The following is a 26323-nucleotide window of genomic DNA, read 5'->3' on the forward strand; positions in this document are numbered from 1 at the left end:
GACCATCCATTGTTGTTCTAAGATCCCTAAGCATCCTTACAATCATTATTTTGAACTCCGCATTCGGAAGTTTGGTTATTTCCATATCACTCAGTTCATTTCCTGGAGGTTTCTCTTGTGGTTTCATTTGGATTGCACTTCTCTGTATTCTCATTATGTCTGTGTGTTTGGGTGTTTTGTTTATAGAGCTGGTTGAGTCTAGGCTTGGTGTTGTCTGCCTCTAGTTTTCAATTCTGTTATCTCTAAGTCTTCTTGGGTTGGCATCAGCTATTATTTGTAGTCCACTTTCAGATTTGGGCCGCTTTGAAGTCTTGATTTGTTTGTTTCCTAACAGGTGATAGTCTTGTTTACTGATCTCAGTAGGGGGCTTATTTAAAACTGTATCCAGGAATGTGGTGGCTGTAACCTGAGACTCTGAAGGTTTATTCTGCCAGTTACTCTCTCTGGGGGCGGGGTGTTTTCTCAGCTTCAGTAGGTGGAGGTGTATCTTAGATCTCCATGGAGACTTGAGTTACTGCCCCTCCTCCCCACTTCTTGTTTTCAGCTGTGTCTTGTTGCACTGATTGAAGCTGGAGAGATGTCTGGAGATCTGTAACCCGGAAGCACTTTAGCCTTTTGTTTTGTGGAAGGATCAGCCCCTCCCCCAGCTATGGCTGCCTCTAGCACTGGATGAGTCAGCTTCTCAGGTCATCCCCTGCATTCTTCTGCCCCTCACTGTCTGTCTGTCTCTCTCCCCCCCCCCTTTTTTTTTTGGAAGACAAGCTGGCCCTTTCAACACACCTCGTTCCCTGGTTGCCAAGCAAGTGGCTGTGAGCAGTATTTTCTTCTCTTTTCCTTGGAGTGAGAGCCTTTCTGGGCTCTCAGCCTCACCCCCCCCCCATTCCTATAAGCAGGGGGAGATTCAGGTGCTCCCTACCAGGTTTGTTATGGCTTCTTCTTTGCTCCTTGGTTTTTGAGAGCTGTTCTTGTAGTTCAAAGTTGGTTTTTTCATGCTGATTGTTCCTAAATTAGTTTGTAATCCAGTTTAGTGGTGTGATCTGAGAGTCTGTGCATCTGCCTACTCCGCTGCCATCTTAAGAGTCCCACCAAGTATTCTTTTAGAAAATACCATCTAGTCCTGGCCAGTGGCTCAGTAGATAGTGCATTGAACTGGCGTATGGATATTCCAGGTTCAATTCCCAGTCAGAGCACACAGGAGATATGACCATCCTGCTTCTCACCCCTCTCCCTTCTCTCCCTCTTCTCCTCCCTCACCAGTGGCTCAATTGGTTCGAGTGTGGCCTCGGGTGCTGAGGATAGCTCCATTGGAGTACATCAGCCTCGGGCACTAAAATCAGTATGCCAGCATCAGACCCAGACAGGGTTGCCAGGTGGATCCTTGTTGGGACACATGCGGGAGTATGTCTCACTATCTCCCCTCTTCTCACCTAAAAAAAAAGAAAAGAAAATACTCATCTAGATTTTAAAATAGTTTTCTTCCCCTCAAAGGTTATTTTTATTGAAATATGATTTATGTATTATAAAATTCACCCTCTTAAGCATATAATTGAGTGTGGGGGTTTTGTTATTGTTTTTGTATATCCACAAAGTTGGGCAACCATCCCCACTATCGAATTCCAGAACATTTTCATCATCTCAAAAGAAACCCATATCCACTGTTAACAAGAATGGTCTTCACCAACTTCTACTTTTGTATCCTGTGTCTTCTTTTCTGGTTCTTTTTAATTTTGTTAAGAGACCCATAACCCCGTAAGTCTTTCTAATATATTCGTAGCTGTAGGTTTTCTGAGCCCTTGAATATCTGAAAGTGTCTTCACTCTGCCCTTGGGCTTCAGTGCTCCCAGGAGGGGCAGAAGCTTTTGCTTCTTCCTTAGCATGTTCACTTTCATGATCAGTTTCTTAGCTACAGCTCTCCCATTATCCCAAAGCCTCTCTCCCTCCACTCCTCACAGCCGTGTGTCCACCACCATTCTCACATAGGGCACAGAGGCTGCTTCCTCTCTGTCAGGGGTCCTCCCCCATGTGTACTTTGCACAATGGTTTTCTCCTGCAGTTTAGTCCCCTCTATTTGTCACCATTCAGAAAGTACCCATAATTTCTGGCCCACCAAGGATGAGCACCCATTCGTTCCTGTTTCCAGTACTGTCTCATGCACACACAGGTACTCTACATACATCCATTCATTCATTCCCACACACACAGTCTGCTGTTTCTGGGCATTCAGTGTTGGAGCGGGCTGAGCTGTGTGCTCATTCTCCCTTACTTACCTGCTGTCCTCCAGAACTTAACAGTCACAGCAGAATTAACTCCAAGTGTGGGTTCAGAGTTACAGCCTGCTATTGTGCCAGGCACTCAGTGCAGACCAGGCCGCTCAGAACAGCACGGGTCTTTCAGATCAGATTCCCACACCCCTCCCATGTACAGGTGAGACCGTGAATCCTGGGAAAGTTCTGTGTCTCAGCCAAAGACACAAAGTATTCAGCAACAATGTCTAGACTAGCTTCCATGTCTCCTGACTTGGGTCCAGCACTCCACTCCTGCTGCCCCACACTCACCCACCCCCGGACCTTTCATATAGCCCTCCCTCCTCCTCTGCCCAGAAGCCTGTTGCTGCCCTCTGGCCTTCGGTTCTTTCATTGTCGGCAGCACATAAAGGAAAAGGATAAAACATGAATACACTGAATATATGCCAAACCAAACACCAAGTAACATGTTGTGATGAGCATCGTCATACACAGATGAGGACAATCCCACGTAGATAGGATACAATCTGCCTCTGATGCTGAGATTTGATTTCACCTTCAGCACAAGTCAGTTAACTACCTCCTAAGTAACTAACTAATACAGAAGAAAATATGCAAAACAAGCTAAGGAGGTTCTCTGGATGCCTACAAAGATGGCAGTAAACAAGGCACAAAACAAAACAGCCAGCGGCGACTCTTGTGTCCAGTGTGGCCAATCTGTAAGAGGTTTTACTTGGCCCTGTGCCTCCCACAGAAGCTAGTGGAATGTTTAAAGAGTTTCAGCTAGAGACATTGTTACAAGCTTTTCATCAAGGTAGCGTATTCTTTAAAGTCTTCCAAGGCCTGTTAAGTCACAGCCTTTAAAATTTTTAATCAAGAAATATTGAGTAAACAAAATGAGCAGAAAAACATTTTACAGAGTAATAAATTCATGAACAGTTCTAGGAACCGCATCTCCATCAACTAACAAAACGCACCGACATGTACGATAGTCTAACCAGCTCCTGTGCTCAGACCCCACACTTTCAGCACCAAGCTGGGAGTGAGGGGCGGGACTCTGTGCCAGAAGGCTTCCTGCCGCTGCTCTGCTGGGAGCGGAGGGCTGACCATGCTGTCCCAAGTCTAGAATCTTCTACTCAGCTTTGTGTGTCCCAGAGAATGTTAACACAGTCTTTCATGTGCAGGTGCGTGGGCTCTAGGAGACAAATTCATTCCCAGGTGCACCTACTAAGGGAGTAGCAGAAAAACAGAATGTCAGTTCATTGTCTCACAGTCAGAGCTGCCAGTGTCCACTGGACAGACACAGCAGCTGGCTGTCTCAGGGGAGCCATCTCACTCTCTGCATGGAGGGCACCAGGAACCCAGCCACCAGCAGCCTGGAGCTGTGGTGACTTGTGGCCCCCACTCTGCATTCCAGACACAGAACTGTTAGGGTAACTGGAATCCATGGGCGACTTCTCCTCCAGAGATGTTTTCGGGTACCCGTGGGCTCCTCCTCACTGAACTACTGGAGGAAGCCCATGCAAACACACCTCAATAGGCAGTAGTTCTTGTCTCCTGCCTGGGATGTGACACCCTCATTCTCTGTTTATTTCCTCAGTGTTCCATAGAGTGTGGGAGTGGGACCCAGCAGAGGGAGGTTATTTGTGTCAGGAAGAACGCAGATGCCTTTGAAGTGCTGGACCCCTACGAATGCGCCTTCCTGGAGAGACCCCCCAGCCAGCAGTCCTGCCACCTCAAGCCCTGCGGAGCCAAGTGGTTTAACACTGAGTGGAGCATGGTGAGTCAGGCTGCTCTCAAGAGCTACATTAGCACATCTTCTCCCGCTTCCCTCCCATGTCAGTGCCGGCCCAGCTCAGCCCTCCAGTAGGTTTCCTACAGTGATCTGTTTCACTGGTCCCTGTTGGGGCACCCAGGACACAGCCTTCTTGGGGGGTGGAGCCTGAGGCCAGGATGATCTTAATTGATAAACTGTGGAGACACAAAAGCAGTGACTCTCAAGTTTTAGGATGTGGAAGAACCAGCTGGGATCTTGTTAGGGAAGATCTATCCTGGGTCCACAGAGGAGTTTGTATTTTGAATGAGAGTTGGATGCAGGTGTGAGTAATGCTGCTGCCCAGGACTGATGGCCAGAGGATTGAAGGGGGCTAGTGAGAAACCACACCATGAGGTAGTCCCATTATAAAACCCACTGAAGGGGTTTCTGGGGAGGAGGGTCTCAGTAACAGGATAAGACCCACCAGTCAGGCTTCAGTGTGTGTGTGTGTGTGTGTGTGTGTGTGTATGTGTGTGTGTGTGTGTGTGTACACATGTTTTAAATCCTACTGACAGTATGGATTATGGATTATGGGACTAGTCCTCGTTCTCTCTTTGAATTGGCTACTAGGAAACTCAGAGCTAAAATTATGGCCCATCCCTAAGAGGGTATATCAGACCTTACAAAACATATTTTTCCTACTTTTATTTTTTTTAACCCAGTTTCCCCACTTTTTGTACATCTTGTAGCTCTCAAAGCATTCTGTAAATCATCTCAGGCCTTTGTGTAAGGAGGCTGGTGTGGAAATGACAAGAGGAAGAGAGCATCTGAGACACAGAGACAGGGTTAGTGCAGAAATAGGTTATTAGGAAGGAAGGGGGAAAGGATGGAAATTTTCTGTGAAAACACCTGGTCGGACACAACCCACAATGTCCCTCAACAGGTCTGTGTGGGGCCTCTGAACACCAGAATCCTACTCAGCAACAAAAACAAGTACACCATGGGTACCCAGACTCCACGGATGAACTTCAGATGCATTTTGCTAAATGAAAGAAAGACCTCAAATCTACAAATTATATGATTCCATTTATATAATATTCTATAAAAAGTAAAACTATAGGGACAGACACCAGACCAGTAATTGGCAGAGGATGGAGTAGGCTAAATCTCACAGCAAAACAACAGCACAGGGGTACTTGTTGTGTGTGATGAAACTTTGATGTAAATAATAATAACAAAGATTGTGATGGGACCTAGATGTCTTTTTTTTTTCTTTTTTCCAAGTGAGAGGAGGGGAGATAGATAATGAGACTCCTACATGCACCCCAACTGGGATCTACCCAGCAACCCCCATCTGGGGCCAATGCTCAAACCAACCGATCTAGTCTTAGCACCTGAGGCCAACACTTGGACCAACCGAACCATCCTCAGCACCTGGGGCCAACTTGTGAACCAATAGAGCTGCTGGCTGTGGGAGGGGAAGAGGAAGAAAAGGGATAAGGGGAGAGATGGAGAAGCAGATGAGCATTTCTCCTGTGCACCCTGACTGGGAATCAAACCCAGGACTTCCACACACCAGGACAATGCTCTATCCACTGAGCCACAAGCCAGGGCCCCTAGATGTCTTCAAATATGGCTTGTTTTACAAATCTGAGTTTAGAACTAAGTAAATATTTTATATCATTATAAAATAAAATTGAATTTTTTAAAACATCCCTAAAAGTGGAAAATGAAATGAAACAAATTAAGCTACACTCAGTTGGCGGCCTCAGCACTATTGGTGTGGCTTAAAACACAATCATCGGACTGTCTTCCCAAAGGACAAAAGAACTTCAGAACAATGTAGGCAGTGATCACATTCTTAGTGATAGTGTTGTACTGTGTTCTGAGGTAGTTGGTGTATAATGCGTGATAAAATAAATGAGTATATACTTTATGGTGCTATAACAATACATGTGTATGATGAGACAACAATATAACTTAATGATCACCAGTATCCTTGAGAAATAGGGTTCTCAACTTAAGAGAAAAAAGATGCAGATTAAAAAAAGCATAGAAGGCCCTGGCCAGTTGGCTCAGTGGTAGAGCATTGGTCTGGCGTGCGGAAGTCCCGGGTTCGATTCCCGGCCAGGGCACACAGGAGAAGCGCCCATCTGCTTCTCTACCCCTCCCCCTCTCCTTCCTCTCTGTCTCTCTCTTCCCCTCCCGCAGCCAAGGCTCCATTGGAGCAAAGTTGGCCCGGGCGCTGGGGATGGCTCCATGGCCTCTGCCTCAGGCGCTAGAATGGCTCTGGTCGCAACAGAGCGACGCCCTGGATGGGCAGAGCATCGCCCCCTGGTGGGCATGCCGGGTGGATCCCTGTCGGGTGCATGCAGGAGTCTGTCTGACTGCCCCCCCGTTTCCAGCTTCAGAAAAATAAAAAATAAAAATAAATAAAAAGCATAGAAGAGGTTGAAATGGAAATCCTGTTGTCCTGAGTTTGAATTAGAAAATCAATATAAATTCATAAATTAATATTACCTTCCCAGTGTTATACACTGAAAGAGCCTAGACACAATGACCCGCCCAGCAGCAAAGGGTGTACTTATCAGCCAGAATGTGGTTTCAAATGTTGCTCTCCACTAAAGGAACCAGGAATTCTTAGATAAATGGCCAAATCCAGGTCTGGAACCATATATGTATAAATTATATTGGAATATCTTTTTCTTTTTTAATTTTTCTATTGATGGAGGGGGGTAGAGAAGGAAAGAAGGAGAAAGAGGGAAGTATCAACTTAGTGTTCCACTTAGTTTTTCTATTTAGTTATACATTCGTTGGTTGCTTCTGATATGTGCCCTGACAGGAGATGGAACCCATGACCTCAGTGTGCCGGTCAACACTTTATCCACTTAGCCACCAGCCAAGGTCTGGAATATCATTTCCTAAAAAGATAACTATCATAGATTTAGTGAAACACATAGCATATGGTAAATCCATCCATGTACAGTAAGTTTATAATAATAATAAACTAACAGGTCACTATCAGAGGTTGTTCCAGGAACTAACTCATTATTCTGAAGACTAATAAGTAAAGAAGAGTTAAGCATTTAGTAATAAACAAGCTGCCCTGGCCAGTTGGCTCAGTGGTAGAGCGTCGGCCTGGCGTGCAGAAGTCCCGGGTTCGATTCCTGGCCAGGGCACACAGGAGAAGCGCCCATCTGCTTCTCCACCCCTCCCCCTCTCCTTCCTCTCTGTCTCTCTCTTCCCCTCCCGCAGCCGAGGCTCCACTGGAGCAAAGATGGCCCGGGCGCTGGGGATGGCTCCTTGGCCTCTGCCCCAGGCACTGGTGGGTAGAGCATCGCCCCCTGGTGGGCGTGCCAGGTGGATCCCGGTCGGGCGCATGCGGGAGTCTGTCTGACTGTCTCTCCCCGTTTCCGGCTTCAGAAAAATACAGAAAAAAAAAAATAATAAAATAAATAAACAAGCTGTCCCACTGGGTAGCCAAAGAGTAAATTGGCAGGGCATGGTTGGGGGGATTCTTTAGAAAAGATTGCAACCAACAAAAGAAGAGATGATAGAATAGTATCGACCACTTTTCAACCCAAATGAACTGAATGATCTGGGCTTCACTCCTCGGTGGCTGCTGACGTCCCTAAAAGAGACATACAGTCATAAACACCCTGTGAAGTAGTCTCACCACAGAAAAATCAAACCTGCACCTGTTCAACCCTCTCCCAGACCCAACTTCTGATCTACAAAAAATGCAGAAGACAAAGGGACATGTTAAACCATGCCACGGGGGGTACAGGCAGCAGAGCCCCCTGACTATGGGAAGCTGCCGGACAGAAGATTCAGACAGAGCAAGGGGGAAGCATGGACTAGGTCTGCAGAGTGCAGGCCTGATGTGGGTCCTGGTTTTTTAAAAAACTATATTAAAAAGCTTATGTGGACCTGGCCATTTTGCTCAGTGGATAGAACGTCAGCCTGGCATATAGATGCCCCAGGTTCGATTCCCAATCAGGGCACACAAGAGAAGCAACCGTCTGCTTCTTTTCCCCTTCCTCTCCCCCTTCTCTCCCTCTTCTCCTACCTCAGCCAGTGGCTCGATTGATTCCAGAGTTGGCCCCAGGTGCTGAGGACAGCTCAGTTGGTCTGAGTGTCAACCTCAGAAGCTAAAAATAGCTCAGTTGATTCAAACATCAGCCCAAGACAGGTTGCCAGGTGGATCCCTATGGGGGCGCATGCGGGAGTCTGTCTCACTATCTCCCCTCCTCTCACTTAAAAAAAAATAGCCTATGACATTCACAAGACAATTGAAAATAGAGACGTTGAATATCCACAGGGGTGGGCAAAAGTAGGTTTACAGTTATGAGTATGCAAAACAGTTTATCTTTGTATTATTATTTACTAAGTATTGTATTATTTTCCATGCAAACAACTATAAACCTACTTTTGGCCACCCCTCCACTTAAAAACAATAAGCATCATTGATTTCTAGCATTGTGCTAATTTTTATAGGGTCCTTGTGTTTTAGAGCTACAGACAGTTATCATTGGAAGATGTGATATGCTGTCTAGATTTGCTTCAGAATAATCCCAAGAGTGGACTTGGGTGGGGAATAGGTGGAACACAACTTGTCATGAGCTGATGAGTGTTGCAACTGGTTGGCAGTCACATAAGAGTTTGTTTGAAAACTCTGTCTCCTCTTGGAGATGTTTGGAATTATCCGGTATCTGCCCTTCACAGTGTGCTGAGTTAATGGGCTGTCCGGAAATCTAAGTCTCCCCCTTGTCTCCACGCAGTGCTCCAAGAGCTGCCAGGGGGGCTTCCGGCTCCGTGAAGTGCGCTGTCTGTCAGACGACATGACCCTGAGTAACCTCTGTGATCCTCAGTTGAAACCAGAAAAGAAAGAATCCTGTAACCCTCAGGACTGTGTCCCGGAAGTCGGTAAGTGGCGACCCGTCTGGGAGTGAGGATTCATCTTTGTTAAACTCTGTCAAGTGTTCTGGCATGAAAATAGCACACCCATCTTGGTCCCTCTGTGAGCTTATGCACAGTCATGGAGTTTCAGGGGTCAATGATAAGTTTATAGCATAGATGACAATCTAAGCCACCCACCTAAACATAAACTTAAATGTGAATTGATTAAAATGGGAATGTACTCAGAGACTTGCTTCAACCATCCGTAAGGTCAGAGTAGTGAGAGTTCATGTTTAGAGGAAACGAAAAATGCAAGCTCTTGGCGCACACGCATGTCCGTGGGGGACAGGCAGCAGGGTCGGGATGGAGAAGGGCTTTGTCCCCGGTGTCCTGCCACCTCTGTGTTCAGCAACTCTTATTCTCTTCTGCTGCAGATGAGAGCTGCAAGGACAGGTACTACAACTGCAACGTGGTGGTGCAGGCCCGCCTCTGCGTCTACAACTACTACAAGACTGCCTGCTGTGCCTCCTGCACTCGTGTGGCTAACAGGCACCTGGGCTTCCTGGGGAGCAGATAACACCCCCATGCCCATCCACACACAGGGCAGAGCAGCAAGTCTATAAGCACAGTGACCCGCTGGCTGCTGCCCCGCCAGGGGCTCCCTGGCCAAGGGCGCTGCCAGACAACTTGGTCAGCAGCCAGCCTTCGGGAAAGAGGACACGTGCTGCCCAGGAGCAGAACTTTGGCTTTGAGCAGCACTGTAAACTGTTGACCCCTCCTTGGGAAGCCTGGCTCCCACAAATGGTGCTCTCTGACAACCAGGCAGCAGGGAGTGTAGGCAGCTCACAGTCAGCCTCCAGGGGCACTTTCTACATCAGCCATGGCCCCGAGTGGGCGCTGCCCCTTCCTGCACTACTGGCCTTTCCAATGCCAGCAGCCCCAGGGGCGTCTGAGGAAGCGGCATCCCAAATCCAGGGCCCCGCAAAGCCTTGCTGCTGCTGCCTGCCTCCCTATTACTTCCGCCTGGCTGTGCCTATTCGCATTCTCAAAAACATGAGGCTATTTTCCTGCCTTATGACACAAATATCTCATGTCAGTGTAGTGCTTTATTGTTTCACAGGTGTATTCACAAGTATTAACTTGTTAGCGGCTCCCAACGCCCCAGCAGGTAGGTGGGGAATGAATCATTGTCCCCGTTTTACTGTCAAAGAGACTGAGACTTGTTGACCAGCCAGGTATATTCACCTGCTCACTGACAGAGCTGTGTCCCAGCCCCAGTCAGCTGACCACAAAACTCTCACCCCAGGCCTGTCCACAAGTCTTAGTTCTGCAGGATGCGACTTCATTCCAGACCAAGAGACTGAGAAGTGTTCCAATTAGCAAACAGGGAGCCCAGGTCTTTGAATTCTTCCCTCCAGCCAAAGGTCAAGCTTTCTCCAGGCTGTTTCCACATATCCCTTCCCCCACAAAGTCACAGACCCCAGTCACTGCAGATTAACCTCATCTTTACAGGAAATGTCCTATGAGATCAAAAAGCCGTTGGGTATAAAGATGACTGCCTGAAATTCTGATTGCATTCCCCAGTGACATGTTTTCTGCTGGAACCACAAGTCAGGGTCCCTTCGGGCATGGGGACGTCCCTGTCCTTGGGCAGATCTCCAGAGCCGCGTGCTCCAGCCCCTTCCTCTGCCAGCCCTCCTGGGCTGTTCGCCACATACCACCCCATGGAAAGTCTAACCACCCTTCCCAGCAAAAGCCTTATGTTTATATTAGAGTCTCCCTTTGGTCCTTCTGGTTTGATTCATGGATTTCTCTCTGTGACTTCAAATCCATCCCTTCCACCCCCCGCCATGACTCACAACCCATGTTGCCCCTCCTCCCAAACATGAGCACTAAGAGCTGCATCAGGAAAGCCCATCTAGAAGGAAGGGCTGGGAACTCCATGACCTGTTGCTGCTGCAGGGTAATCCCTGACTCACTTCATCTGACTCAACGGTCAGTCCGAGAGGCCGGAAAGGGGGTGGCAAGCACAGCACCTCTTAAGGGCTGAACTATTTGAAAATCCCATTAAGAAGAAGAAAAAAATATATGTATAATTTTTCCCCCTTCATCCATGAGGAAAAATATCAGGCTAAACAAATTATGAGTTTATAGAAAATTTATCTGATTTACTACCATGGTCCTGGGCATGTTTCCCTTTCTTTTCTTTTTTGAATTTTATTTTCATTTATTTTAGCAAGAGAGGAGAGGAGAGAGAGACAGGAACATTGATCTGCTCCTCTATGTGCCCTGACTGGGGATTGAACCCACAACTTTTGCATATCCGGATGACACTCGCACCAACCTAGCTATCAGGCCAGGGCTGACTCAGTTCTTTTTTAAAGCAAGCCTTAGCAATTGCATTTCTTCCATGAGCCCTTTAAGCCAGAACCCTGCTGGTTAGATGGTTGTGTGCAGCTTCTGGGAGCGGCATCAACAGCTGGGTGGGGTTCACTGCTAGGTTCCCACTGCCTTGAACAGTCAAGAGTTCTCTTCGGCCTTCCCCCGGCCGTCCTCCCCGGAGCACCCATTGGCTACTTCCCACCAGCATCCCTCTCTCCTCATTCTTAGGGGGCTGGTGCAGAGAAGCAGGTGGGAAGAGGCCCAGTCCCTATGCCCACCAGGCTTATCGGTGGTTCCACCCAGTGCCCACCCTCTTCCTCTCACCGCTGACCTCTGCTTCTGGTCACAGGGGGAGTTGTCCCTTGATGCAGCTGCTCTGAGATGCTGCCAAACAAGCCAGTCCCTTGAAGGGCTCCCTTGAAGGGGCTGTCTTTATGTGCTGGCCAGTAGGGCAGGGTCAATGGGGGGTGAGGCAGAGCAGGAAGGCTGCTTTCAGCTCTGAGTAAGGGAAAACCTCGTAGCCAGCCAAGCCCCTAGACAGAGAGTGTGGCCACCACCCACCAGTGCATGCTACATCCTAAATGGGATTTCTCCATCCTGTGGGAGGTGAGTGCCCTGGGGCCCTCCCCCCGAATTCTCATGGTGGGCTGATCACTGATGGCTTTGTGTCTTTGACATCTGACAGTGTTTGCTGCTCCCGGCTGTTACCCAACAGTTCTCTGAAAGCACAGTGACCCTCCTGTGAGAACACCCTCCTGCCAGTTGTGGAATGGGATGGGGGTGGGTGAGGCGGGGCATATCTAACTAGGGGGCTTCTTTCTCTTCCAACAAATAGTTGAGTGATTCTTGGAATTCATTTATCTCAGGAAAGGTGATAAATTACTAGACCAGGGGTTTTTAAATGTCTTAGAAATCCAATTTTTTACTAATCTCCCAGCCTCTGATGTCAGCATCTAACCTTTGTTCTTAGCACATCACGTCCTAGAAGTCCTTTGTTTTCTCCAGTGACATTCCTGGGTAGGGTCTAAGGCAGGGGTCCCCAAACTACGGCCCGCGGGCCACGTGCGGCCCCCTGAGGCCATTTATCCGGCCCCCGCCGCACTTCCAGAAGGGCACCTCTTTCATTGGTGGTCAGTGAGAGGAGCCTAGTTCCCATGGAAATACTGGTCAGTTTGTTGATTTAAATTTACTTGTTCTTTATTTTAAATATTGTATTTGTTCCTGTTTTGTTTTTTTTACTTTAAAATAAGATATCTGCAGTATGCATAGGGATTTGTCCATAGTTTTTTTTATAGTCCAGCCCTCCAACAGTCTGAGGGACAGTGAACTGGCCCCCTGTGTAAAAAGTTTGGGGACCCCTGGTCTAAGGAAAGCTCACCTTCTGATGGCTCCCTCCCTCCCTGCAAACACGCTCACCCTCCTTTTCCTGCGCTCCACTCCCTCATCTCACCCTCCACTGTCTGTCACCTGCCACCCCTTCTCAGTCCTCTCCACCTTCTTCTATCTGGCTACAACGAAAAATTGAAATTGATGTTGATACCGCTTTTTTTTCTCTCTGTGTGTACTGAATTGCCATACTCCCTGCCCTAGATTTTAAAATTGGGTGGATTTTAATGTTGCATGTTTGTCTCACAAACGTCAACAAAGCGCCAAACAGAAATAGTTTGCCTTTTTGCTCTTACTTAGTTGGAAAGGGAAACCGTGCTCTGACAGCCAGAGCAGAGGCTCCCCAAGGCCATTGGCATTTCCCATTCCCATATGGACTTGCCTTTCTTCCCACAGAAAATGAGCAGAAAAATAAGCCACACAGAAAGCTTAAAAGAAGACCCACCGCTAGAGTGAGTCTCTCAGTCCGTTCATTTAAAGGCGGGGTTGGTGCCTCTGGACCAGCTAGTGGAGAGCCGAGGTGAGCCTGTCTGTCTCCACCCTGGGACCTACTGTGACTGTAGCTCCTGGACTGTTCCGGTGGTTCTTTTGCCTTACTTCTCTAGTCCAGGATTCTTTTAGTGTTCCTTTTCTGTCCCCTAGAGTAGGTATCACTCACTTATCCTCAAAGTGTTTAGCATTCAGCATTCTTTTTCCTTTGGCTTTACAGAACGGATGAAAATGGAAAACACAAGCTTCATTTATTTTCATCAAGCTGTGTGGCAGAGAGAGGTATCCAGATATTGCTAACAGTACTTCTGCCTTTCTAAACCAATGTTGTTGTTGTTTTTAATACAGCCATTATAGAGTTTAAATATCAGTTTTCTAATGTGGAAGGAGACACAATATACATGGTAAAAAGAAACAGGGATTACCTTAAAACAGGCTTGATAACCTAAAGGAACCTATGTCCCATTCCGCAGGTGTGGGCCAACATTCGGCCCTTGACATAGAAACATCTGTAATACGGCTGATGTGGAGAAGTTATGCCTTCCTGATGACACTTGTAGATGAAATGATTGGAGGGCTAACAACTTGGGTAGCAGGTTCTGGATCCAGAAAGATCTGGGAGACTATTTGCCAAGGAGCAACACAAAGTCCTATCTTTGGGTTAAAAAAAAATGCAAGCACAAGGTGAAGGAGACGTAAGGGTTTCAATTGACTAAGCTCAGTGTGAGTCGGGACCATGGGACGGAACCACAGGAGAAGGAAGCAGAGACATTTAAGCAACATAGGAGAAAGCACTGGTGAGAGTTACCCCGCATTGTGCTTATGGCTGCAGGAGACCTTGGGAAAAGCATGACGGTGTGCAGCAGTCAGATGCACATCCCTGTCCCAAAGCCTGATGAGGGATGCAGGCAGTCAGAAGCAGGGGGGTCTTATGAGAATGTTTAGCCTGGATAAGAAGAGACGCTGAGATAGCTATCCTAGAATCAGGAGAGAAACGCTACAGGGAGTCAGGTGTTAACCTTGCAGAACCAACTTTCTGCAAGTTGGAGCATTTAGAAGGGAGAGGCCTCTGGTCTACGGTGACTGACCCATCAGAGGGAGTCTCAGAGGAGGCTGAATGGTCTCCTGGAGATGGGAGTCAAGTGTCCAGCTGGGGCCACATGGCTTTTAAGGTCCTGACCACGTCTGGGTGTGGGTGGCCGTAGAAGTAGGAGAACCTTAGCTGACTGGCCAGGTCTAGGGTGGTGCCTGTGGGCACATGTACCTCCCACTTCTGTGTCTGCTGTTGTGAACCCAATGTGGGACCCTCCACAAAACTCAGTGTGGCCAGGAGGGAGCTACCAGCACTTTGGTGAGCTGTTCAAACTGGTCCTGCTTCATAGATGAGTAACCAAACGCCCTGATGGCTAGTTGCCTGCCCGGGGTCACTCACCTGGACTCAGCTAGACAAGGACCCTCTCATACCACCTTGCTTTCTGCACCTATGCTGGAGCAAAGCAGTTCTCTCCCCCTGAACCATCCCACAGTCCTGGTTCTGTGCCATGATTACAGTGGGACCCTTCCACCATGCTGAGGACAGTTGGGAATGTCTCGGCATCTTCTGGACACTGAGCCCTTGGCCTCAGTGAGAGGAAAGCCAATCTGTTACATAAGCATCCACCTGCCTTGACCCCCAGACCCCCACCATTCAGTTCAACAGAAGGATATACTTTGTTATAACTTATTATTTGTTCTTTGTAAATACAAGATGTTTATAGGAAATGTGTATTCTGAACTCTGTTGGCAGAAGGAGTCACTACACCAAAATAGTTCTATTATTTAGAATATGTTAATTTTAAAGGGACCTAATAGGTATTTATTGACATATGCAATCCACATTTGTGTAAAATCATTTGATCCTACTAACCCAGCTTCCTGGAAATTGCTGCATGATGTCTTATCCTAAGTCCACAGTTACAATTTAATATACTGATTAGTCACTCTCCTTGGGTTTGAAGATCAAATATAAGTTACAGTATTCTGCTTTTCGACTTGCTTAGGGTCTTTTGTCCCTGGCATTGTACCTGAAACAGGTCTGTCTAGAGTGCCCCTATCCATCCTAAAGATTGTATTTACTCATATAATCTGCCCTCTTAATCCCCAAACATGTGAAGAAGGAACCACATGGGCCTTTTCCATCTCTTCTCTGTCTGGTCTCCTTCGCTAGAGCTGCCAGCAATGAGTTGCAGGAGGCTTGGTAGAGCCAGGGAGGAGGCAGAGTCTCCTTGCAGGGCAGAGGGTGCACGCAGGGGCATTTACTCATTCATCTGACCATGCATCCAGGGTCCCCGCCGGGAACCGAGGGGTGGGGGCTCTGGCTGTCCTGTCAGCCAGCTGCATGGTCAGGAGCAAGGAACCCGCTGACCCTTCACATCGACTTCATGTCCCCCTTGTGGTGGTAAGTGATAGTCAGAGAAAGTGGAGGGTGGAAAGGGAATTGTATGAGTAAATGCAGTCTGTCTTCTCTTCAGCAAAGTGACAACTATTTTTGTGTATGACTAATTTATTATTATTATTGTAAAAAAATACAATAAACTCTAGTGAAAAGATCAAGCTTTGTTAACACATTTGTGATTTCTTGGGCCTTGTTCCATTTCCAGTCATGTTGCTTCCAACAGCCTCCTCTAGAGAAGAACCGAGCCCCTTAGGGTGGGCTGGCTTTTCAGGTTGGACTCTGGGCACACTGTGGGTGGCTGGGCCTTAGAGCACAGAGACCACCCCAGGTGCAGAGGGTGGCCGCCTGCGGATTTATGCACATCCTCAACCTGGGCTGCAAAAGAGATTCACTTGAGCTGAAGGACACATACTCAGGAGTGTGGGCAACCCCAAGGTTGCCCTTTCCCAGGGATTTATTTATTTATTTATTTATTTATTTATTTATTTATTTATTTATTTATTTATTTATTTATTTTTAAGAGGAGAGCAGATAGACTCGTACATGCACCTGGACTGGGATCCACCCAGCAACCCCAGTCTGAGGCCGATACTCAAATCAACTAAGCTATTTTTAGTGCCCGAGGCTGACGCTCAGACCAACAGAGCTACCTCAGCACCTGGGGTCAACGCTCAAACCAATTGAGCCACTGGCTATGGGAGGGGAAGAAGGAGAAAAGGTGGAGAGGGAAGGGGAGAGAAGCAGATGGTCACTTCTCCTGTGTGCCCTGACCAGGAATCCAACCTGGACATCCATATGCCAGGCCAATGTTCTATCCACTGACCCAGCTAGCCAGGACCAACAGGTATTTCTTTAAACCTCCTCCAGGCAGGAGGGCAAGTGGGCCCCACGGTACTGATTCAGTGTGGCTCCATCTCTCAGCTTGACTAAAACTTCTTCCAACTCCCCTTGGACTGACTTTGCCTTGGTCTTAAGTTTAGCAGTGTCTTTAACAAGATCTTTCAGGTGCTCTTGGTGCACAGTAAAAGTGGAATAGGGCTTAGGTTCATGGCAGACCTGGGAAGTTGGGTTATCTCCTTCAATGAGTAAGGACATTGAGAGGCAGAAGGTTAGTCCAGCTATCACCTGATGGTTCCAGGCTGCAACAGTGAGCTTCCCTCATCCCCCCAACATGGCCTGTATCCCCCTCCATCTTTATCTCCCCAGGATCTGGCATGCTCTTGGCCCAAGAATACATCAGTTCTTGCCTCTTGCTCCACATCTGTTTCTATCAATGGACAGCTGCATGAGGACTGGATGGGGTGCTGAGCCACTGATGAGACGTCCAGTGCTGTTTAGTTGACCCAAGCTGAGTCTGACTGATCTCATCACAGGCTGCATTTGAAGATGCACAAGCACCACCCAGAGGGAGGCCACATGCCCCCTCTGTTCTCAGGACCAGACCTCAGCTAAAGCCTTTGGTCTCCAGTTCAAGGGACCACACACCATTCAGGTGGATGGAGCTCCAGGAAAGAGCCCCAACAATGGTGACCAGGATGGTGGCAAGGTTGGGGAATGGGCCTGCAGGGGAAACTATCTTCATCCATCTTCAGACATCTCAAGAGCTATCGAGGACAGAGGACAAGCACCTGCAAAATCACAGCAGCTCAGCAAAGAGAAGGCCCAGGGAGTCGAACTGGGTTCAAAGTCAGACACTCCCACAGGGGAGGGCCCTCACAGAGGCAGCAGGTATTTCCAGAGACAGTGAGATCCTCAAAAAACAGGTGACCAGAAACATTTTGGCAGAGGGAAAGCATGAATGTGAAGTGTATCTAAGGTGACACAGTGAAATCTATGCAAATCTTCTTGGGGGTGATGATGGGCATTTGGTCAAGCAGGAGGGTATGCCTGCTGCAGTATTTAGGGACAAGGATCACGATCTCTGCCACTTACTCTCACATGGGTCAGTAAAATTGCATGTGCGTGGACAGAGAGTGCATGCAACTGAGGTAAATGCACTGTGGTAAACAGAGAAAGGGCATGTGTGTTCATTATACTAGTCTTTACTTCTCTGCGGTTTGAAATTTTCTAAAATAAAAAGTTGGGTAGGTCAAGTACAAAAAGAGGATTGGGATTAGGCGAACTAATGCTTTTTGCAGACCTGGGCTGCTCACCACACACCTGTGCTCGCTAAGGGGCAGTGATCAGACATCTCTGCTTCTCTACCCCACTGGGCCCTGTGCACCTGTGCATCGAGCACCCGGACACATGGACACCTCCCACAGAGGTGAGAACGGTGTCTGCATGGCCAGCTTGTGCCCCATGGGCTCCTTGGCATCAGTGATTCATTGAGTGCTCACTGCGTGCCAGGCATCCTGTAGTTTGTTTGTTTGTTTTTTACATGATTTAGTTTCATCTTCACAACTCTTAAGAAATAAGCACTTCACTTTGTGGCCATTTGATGAATAATTCAGGATTCAAAGAGAATAAGTCACTTGGCCAAGGACACAACTGTTACGTGGTAGAGTCTGCCTTGGATTGTAGTATAATGAAATGACTGAAACTTTTTGTAAGTAATGTTGAGGAACCTCCCCCCGCCCCCCAGATATGCTAGTCTTTAGTTGTGGAGGGTGGAGACCAGGCACTGGTCTCCTGGAATTAACAGGAAATCCTGGGGCTGAGAACCACTGGGAAGGGCGTGGAACTCCCCTGGGTCTTATTAAACTTCAGTTTCTGGCTCAGGGACTCTGGGACGTGGCCCAAGATTGTGCAGGTCTTCAGATGCTTTGAAAATGAGACACTTATATTAATCCTTTAACTCTTAGAGTAGTGAGTTTTTTTCATGCTCACTGACCCCCAGGAGTGAGTTTTTTTTTCCAAAAAGTGAAATTAGTTCCAGTTACAGTTTTATTAACTTAAAATCATGTTTGTTTGATAACCAACTTATGGAAACAAGAAGAACATACATTTGCCTTTTTTTAATGTTGCCTTATACATTTTTAAAATAAATCAATGGGAGGCATGAGGATATACATGAACATTTGAACGAGTTAAGAAAGTTGCTGGTCTGCCTGACCAGGTGGTGGCACAGTGGACAGAGCATTGACCTGGGGCTCTGAGAACTCAGGTTTGAAACTCCAGAGTCTCCAACTTGAACCCAAAGGTCACTGGCTTCAAGTCCAAAGGTTGCTGGTTTGAAGTCCGAGGTCGCTGGCTTGAGCCCAAGGTTGTTGGCTTGATCAAGGGGTCACTGGCTCATCTGGAGCCCTTTGGTCAAGGCACATGTGAGAAAGCAATCAATGAACAACTAAGATGCTGCAATGACGAGTTGGTGTTTTTCATAGCTCTTATTTCATGTCTGTCTGTCCCTCTCTCCTTTCTCTCTTTCTTTGCCGGCTCTCTTATTTTTACTGGAAAGTTGAGTGGACAGCTGCCGAGGGTATTTATTAGACAGTTTTCAGTTAGGTTGTGATTCTTCTACTTAATCTACCAGTTTATCCCTTCAGTCAGTGAAGCTGTTTGACATCTTTGTACTTATGTCACTCGTGGTTTAACTTCTTAACCAGATAATCTGTGTCTCATTTGGGCATTCATCTGGCCACACTTGAGAGAAAATGTGACTGCACTGACTGAGAGGTTTGTTCTTCTTTTATAATGAGAAGGAGGGAGCAGTCGCTGGCACCGTGCAGCAGCGCAGCAGTCTCAGGGCCGGCTGCTCTCTGGTTCTCCTGGCCTCTTCCTCATGGTGGCAAGACAGCTTCTCCTGCTCCAGCTCTGACATCCATCTTCGGGCGGGAAGGAGGAAGAGCAGCTGCAGCTGCATTTGTCTCCATTTACTAAGAAAGCAAACACGGCTTCCCCTTACTAAGAAAGCAAGAACCCCTTCCCCTGGCAAACAAACTCCCGCGTACAGCTCACTGGCCAAAACAGGTTCCGTTGCCATCTCACGATTAGTTTGGATCAGTCAGGCTCTGTCACCAGGTGCTGGACTAGTGGCCGCACGGGGTGGGCACAGTGGACGAGAGAACCAGTGGTGCACCTTGGGGAGCACAGACTTCTAGCTAGGAGTAACGGAAGTGCCAACATGCACTGTTGCCTCCTCTGTGGCTGACCTTTGGGCAGCGGCTCCTTAAATAGCTTTAGGTTGTGCCTCTCCTCTAACTCAACAAATATTCACCGAGCACACACCATGTGCCAAGCCAGTTTGGGGCACTGGGATACATAAATCCAGTCAACTTTACAAAATACTGGGCAACCTAAAACCTTTGCAGATAAGGAGACCCCTCCCGCCCCCAAAGGGGTGAGCCAGAGTGGACACAGCCAGGCTTCTGAAAGGAACAGCAAGGGAACTGATGTCTGACCTGCCTCCGTTTTCTGACAGCTGGGGTGGACGGCGCTCTGCAGGTTTTATTTCCCACCCGGCAGGCAGGAAGCTCACACCATACGCCTTTCCTGGGCAGCACCCCAACATTGTTTATACTCTGGGTACTCTCCTCGCCCCTTTTTCTAGCTGGGAGGCCCGGTCTCAGCCAGAGTGGGAACTCACCTGTGCTCACACACTCGTAAGTGGCTAAGTCTGTCTGGTTTTAAAGCTTGCATCTGTTCTTCTTCCCTGCTCTGACTCTCCAAAAGAATAAATCCACATTCAAAGCAGAAGTCCCTTTAAAACTAAATGTGGCCCTGGCCGGTTGGCTCAGTGGTAGAGCGTCGGCCTGGCGTGCGGGAGTCCCGGGTTCAATTCCCGGCCAGGGCACACAGGAGAGGCGCCCATCTGCTTCTCCACTCCTCTCCCTCTCCTTCCTCTCTGTCTCTCTCTTCCCCTCCCACAGCTGAGGCTCCATTGGAGCAAAGATGGCCAAGGTGCTAAGGATGGCTCTGTGGCCTCTGCCTCAGGCGCTAGAATGGCTCTGGATGCAACAGAGCAATGCCCCAGAGGGGCAGAGCATCGCCCCTTGGTGGGCATGCCGGGTGGATCCCGGTCGGGCGCATGCAGGAGTCTGTCTGACTGCCTCCCCATTTCCAGCTTCAAAAAAATGAAAAAAACTAAACTAAACTAAACTAAACGTAAGCCAGCATTTTCTCCCCGAGCAGGTGCCGTCCCTCACAACACATGTAACTGTGGCTTCTTAGCAAAGATTCTCTGGCTTTAGATGGGGTTCCCAAAGACAATGGGTGTAATGTCACCCATTGACCGAGGCCAGGCAGGTCCACACTGGATTCGGGCAGAGGGTAGAGGAACTGTGGAGCCAGAAAGGGTTGAGCCATTCCATTTAATAGAGTCTCACAATGGTGGACAAGCACACAGGCAGGGGAAACCGCCTCTCAGGCAAACAAACAGCAAGAATGGCCCCTCACAGTGGTGGGCAGGCAATTCGCCATCCACAATTCCTCCAGTTCAGGCACCCATAGCCTTATATAGGCCACACACACGTGATGCTGCCATGTGCTCATGCACCAATCAGGCAAAGTGTTTACAGCTGGTAAACCCGCAAGCAAGCCTAACATAGCTGCCCCACATTCCACCCCTTTAGAGTTACTCACCTCATAGGTACATTACCTACATGCCAAAAATGACAATTACAAAGGTATCCTTCACAATGTCTCCCTGAGCACTCTGCCCAGGGAGTTACTGGAGGCCCACCTCCCACCTCCCCACCCCACGGTGCCAACAAGGCCACCCATCATAGTGGGGAGGCTGTACAGCCCAGGGCCAAGTCTATTGAGAGCAAAAAGTGTCTTTGGTGCATCTGTGCAACTGGGTGAGAGCAGCTTCCCAGTGCAGGAGGGCCTCCACAGGTGCTATGCACCCCCCATTAAGGTCTCTCATAGTACTGTCCACGAGCTATGTGTCCATCCATCAAGGGAGCCAGAGCCCCCGTCTGGTTGCAGTCCAAGAGTCAGTCCACAATAGACAGCCCAGCTGTCTGTGCAAATCACCGAGGAAAAGGTCCATTACAGGCAGCTAGTCATGCAGCTCTGTATTAACGGACCTCAGCGCCTTTCCACAGTGTGCTGTCCATTGTCACAAGCCCCATCCAAACCCTCAACAAGCTCACAGGGCCTGGCAGGGTCAAAGAGATTCAAGGCCTGTGTCACCTTAACAGTTCTCTTAGCTGCTGCTGCTGAAATATAAAAAGCACCTATTACCTTCTAATGCCAACACCTGCTGCACATTAGAAGGGGACCAGTGGATTGACAATTTCCCATGGGGCCACTGGCCCCACCCATCCCTGTCAGATGGGCCTCTCACCCCTCCCCCTATTCAGAATAGGACAACGGGTCTTGGGGATCCTGTAACCTGAATGCCAGCCATTTTCCTGGCAGATCCCAGGGCTACCTGCTTCCCTCGCTTTTTCAGCAGCTGGAACCTCTGTTCTGACTTCGCTGCCAAAGCTCCAACAAGACTTTATTAGGCTTGCCATCTAATTTCTTCCTGTTTGCCTCAGTCACAATCAAATCTACCCACATCTGTGTTCAGGTAACTGTCACAGGCCCCTTTCTCTTGTTAGTCTGGAGGGAGGAGGGGCAGCACGGGCAGCAGCCCTCACAGCCTTACAGTCCATCTCTGTTCTGGAGAGCATGATGCCATCCACCCCTGTGTCCCACAGCCACGCCAAGCAGGCTGCCAGGGGCCTCAGTGGGCTTCTACCTGAATTGCACCCCCAACTCCATCAGCTCTGCCCAGGTGTAGGGCCAGACCACAGAGTGCTCCACTACCTGAGGAGGAGGATGTGTGGCTGCCCCTGAGGGACTCTTTGCTGCTGCGATTTTACCTTCTTGGCAACCACCAGCTGGGCTCTGAGTCTGCAGATGGCAGTTGCAGCCTGAGCCTCCCCCTCAGAAGAGGAGGAGTCAGAAATGCCTGCTCCCACCTACTCAAGAGCCGCTCCACTGGCAGGAATGCGGCTCCATCTTCTGCACCCACTTCAGCTCCTGTGGCTGCCAGCTCTTGGCCTGAAGCTGACTCTCAAGCTCCTGAACCCACAGTTGTTTCTCCAACAGCTGTCGCCACCAGTGTTCAGCTTCCAGGGCAAACTGCAACTCGCAAACCCGCAATTCCTTCTCCAGAGACCTCTCCAGTTCCAGGTGCCATTAGTGTTTAACCTGCACCTCACAATGCAACTCTCAAACCTGGTCGGCCTTCCTCTCCAGTGCTGGTTCCAGTTCACACTATCGCTGGTTCTCAGCCTGCAGTCTGACTTGCAATTCTTGGATCTACGGCTCTTTCTCCAGTGACTGTTCCAGCTTACGCCATTGTTGCTGCTTGGTTCACAGCTCACCCTGGAGCTCTTGACCTCAGGCCACCTCTTGCACAGAGCTCTCAGTTTCCTCTTGCAGGGCTGTAAAAAAACACCCAGCCTACAGCTCCCAAAAGGACAGCCACAGGGAACCAACCATCCGCTGGAAAACAGCAACCACTCCTCTACCCCACTCTTCAAGGGTGTCAGCAGCTCCATACCAATCTGCTCTGAACCCTGCTCGCTGCACCAGATTTAATGCTAACAGTTGAGGCCAGGCAGGTTCACATTGGATTCGGACAGACAGTAGAGGAACTGTGGAACCGGAAGTGTCAGGCCATACCCGTTTATTGGAGGCTCACAAAGACAGGCGCATGAATAAACAACAAAGGGAAAGAGCTAATAAATAAAGGAAAACCTGCTATTCACAGTAAGAACAAGGGAACAAGGAAAACTGCACCTCCTGGTGGCAGGAGAGTGATCTGGGAGAATCTCCACCCAGGGGAAGCACCACAGCCTTACATAGACTATGCAGACGTGCCTCTGCCATGTGCTCACGCACTAATCAAGCAAAGTGCTTGCAGCTGGTAAACCCACGAGTAAGCCTAACACAGCTGCCCCACAAGGACTCTATTAAACAAGAATGACCCAATGCTTTCTGACTTTGCTATTTCTCTACCATCTGCCCAAATCCAATATGGACCTGTCTGGCCTTGGCCACTGGCATTACAAGCACCCACTCTGTGTGTGACACTCCCATCTGTGAACAGGAACCAGGGGACCATATAAAGTGCACAGGCTAACGGGGAGACAGACAACGAAGACATGGCAAGTAGCTCTGCGTGCTGTCAGGGGCAAGATACGTGGAAAAAACAGCAAAACTGAGAAGGTAAATGAGAAATGGTGAGATGGGATGGGGGGGCACACTACTCATGAGCCCCATCTGGCTGAGAGGGGTTGAATGGAGGAGCGTGTCAGGGCCCTACCTGGACCGGAGCCCTGTGGTGTGCCCGGAAACTGGAGAACATGGATGCAGGAGCACAGGAGGGGAGAGGAAGAGTCAGGCCACTCAGGAGCTGCGGATGGACTCTGAATCCACAGGAGGAAGGGGAGAGGCCAGTCAGGGTCTGGGCAGAGTAGGGACAGGAATCGAGTGAGGCTGGCAGCCTGACAGTGGGCTGCACCAGCATTAACTGTGCCTGCAACGCCTGTTTTCCTGGGTTATACTGTCGGAGGCAGGCTGAGAAATGCCATTTCAATGACACTGGAGATTTATGGGGGTCCACTTAGCATAACATAACGAGAGCAGTAAAGCTTAACCATTCCATGCCTGGGAATTCATCCTGGGGATAGAATTTAATAAAACAGTGTTTTACAGAAGTATTTTCATAACACCTTTTCATTTTGTGGTTTTTTGTTTGTTTTTTTGTTTTTTTTTTTGTATTTTTCTGAAGCTGGAAACAGGGAGGCAGTCAGACAGACTCCGCATGAGCCCGACCAGGATCCACCTGGCACGCCCACCAGGGAGCGTCGCTCTGTCGTGACCAGAGCCACTCTAGCGCCTGGGGCAGAGGCCAAGGAGCCATCCCCAGCGCCCGGGCCATCTTTTGCTCCAATGGAGCCTTGGCTGCGGGAGGGGAAGAGAGAGACAGAGAGGAAGGAGAGGGGGAGGGGTGGAGAAGCAGATGGGCGCTTCTCCTGTGAGCCCTGGCCGGGAATCGAACCCGGGACTGCCACACGCCAGGCCGACGCTCTACCATTGAGCCAACCGGCCAGGGCTCATTTTGTGTTTTAACGTTAATAATAACCTTGTTACCAAAGGCATGAGTATATATGCTCCATTTTCTAATTGACTGCCTTATGGCTCAATATCACCATCGGCTCCGACACTGGGACCAGGTTGTATTACTTTGTCATGAGCTGAGCTACCTTGAGGAGAATGGAGTTTAATTTAGTATTGAAAGATGTATTCCTACCAAGCAAAGGCCAAATTATGTCATAGGCCTGCTGTCTGAGGTGAGGATCTTCAGTAGTGGGGGCAGACAAGAGTGGTGAGTTACTGGTCATTACATCCCAAACTCAGAGGCACTGGCACCATTCCTTTAGTCTCTGTATCCATGTTGGGAGTCTATAATGCCAGTGACCGAGGCCAGGCAGGTTCACACTGGATTTGGGAGACGGTAGAGGAACTGCAGAGCCAGAAAGCGTTGTGCCATTCCTGTTTATTGGAGGCTCACAGAGACAGGCTAGGGAATAAGCAAAAGAAAGCTGCTTTTTGCCATGGAGGGCTAGGGATCAGGAACATTGCCCCTTAGGGTGGCGGCCGAGGGAATCCTGGAACCTCACCTCTCGGTGGTGGGAGAGTGATCTAGGAGAATTACCCTGGGGGGAAAGCACTCATAGCTTTTCATAGAAACACACATGTGACTTTCTGCCATGTGCTCATGCACTAATCATGCAAAGTGCTTGAAAGAGGGAAACCAGCAAGCAAGCCTAACACAGCTGTTTTCCTCACAGAGTGGCAATCGAGTTTCAGCAAAACATCTACCTCGGCCCTGGCTGGTTTGCTCAGTGGTAGAGCGTCGGCCTGGCGTTCAGGGGTCCCGGGTTCGATTCCCGGCCAGGGCACACAGGAGAAGTGCCCATCTACTTCTCCACCCCTCCCCCTCTTCTTCCTCTCTGTCTCTCTCTTCCCCTCCCGCAGCGAGGCTCCATTGGAGCAAGGATGGCCCGGGCGCTGGGGATGGCTCCTTGGCCTCTGCCCCAGGCGCTAGAGTGGCTCTGGTCGCGACAGAGCGATGCCCCGGAGGGGTAGAGCATCGCCCCTGGTGGGCGTGCCGGGTGGATCCCGGTCCGGCGCATGCGGGAGTCTGTCTGACTGTCTCTCCCCGTTTCCAGCTTCAGAAAAATACAAAAAAAAAAAAAAAAATCTACCTCATCAATGTTATTGCTTTTAACATTGTTTTGTTTTTGTGGGGTTTTTTTTTTTTTCATTTTTTAAGACTACTTATTCATTTTAGAGAAGAGAGAGAGAGAGAGAGAAGGAAAAGAAGAATGGGGGAGTGGGGAGGAGCAGGAAGCATCAACTCCCATATGTGCCTTGACCAGGCAAGCCCAGGGTTTTGAACTGGTGATCTCAGCATTCCAGGTTGATGCTTTATCCACTGCACCACCACAGGTCAGGCAATGTTGTTTTGAAACAGTGTTTTCACTTAATCTAGTAGATGTGCTCAAAGGCGAAGACGCCACCGTAGGTTAGACAGTGGGTCTCATTGCTTAATTGCATAAACTCCTCCAGTTGGTAGAAAAAACAAAACTGCATTAAACCCTGGGTAACTTTACAAAGATTTGTCATTAAAAGAGTTTCAGTTATCTGCCTGAAGTTGTAAGTACTAATGACATTGTTTTCCTTTCTTGTATTTGAAACAAACAAACAACACAAAAACAATCCCCAAATCTCTTGTGCTAGATTTTGGAGAGTGAAAAGTGAAACATTCCTTAGAACAGGAAAAGCTTT

The 26323-nt window shown here is 48.7% G+C and overlaps 1 protein-coding gene across 3 annotated transcripts in view; it reads left to right on the plus strand.

Moving 5' to 3' along the window:
- The window catches only part of THSD4 (thrombospondin type 1 domain containing 4), a 715204-nt gene extending 699479 nt beyond the window's left edge, over positions 1–15725 (plus strand). For all 3 annotated transcript variants that reach the window (XM_066388579.1, XM_066388578.1, XM_066388580.1), the window contains 4 exons: positions 3844–4023; positions 8781–8925; positions 9333–12309; positions 12649–15725. In XM_066388579.1, the coding sequence (XP_066244676.1) occupies positions 3844–4023; positions 8781–8925; positions 9333–9475 (468 nt within the window). In that variant the 3' untranslated portion in view covers positions 9476–12309; positions 12649–15725. The remainder of the gene's footprint in view (positions 1–3843; positions 4024–8780; positions 8926–9332; positions 12310–12648) is intronic.
- Positions 15726–26323: the final 10598 nt, after the last annotated feature.

The sequence above is a fragment of the Saccopteryx leptura genome, chromosome 6 (assembly GCF_036850995.1).
Source record: "Saccopteryx leptura isolate mSacLep1 chromosome 6, mSacLep1_pri_phased_curated, whole genome shotgun sequence".
Classification (NCBI taxonomy): Eukaryota; Metazoa; Chordata; class Mammalia; order Chiroptera; family Emballonuridae; genus Saccopteryx; species Saccopteryx leptura.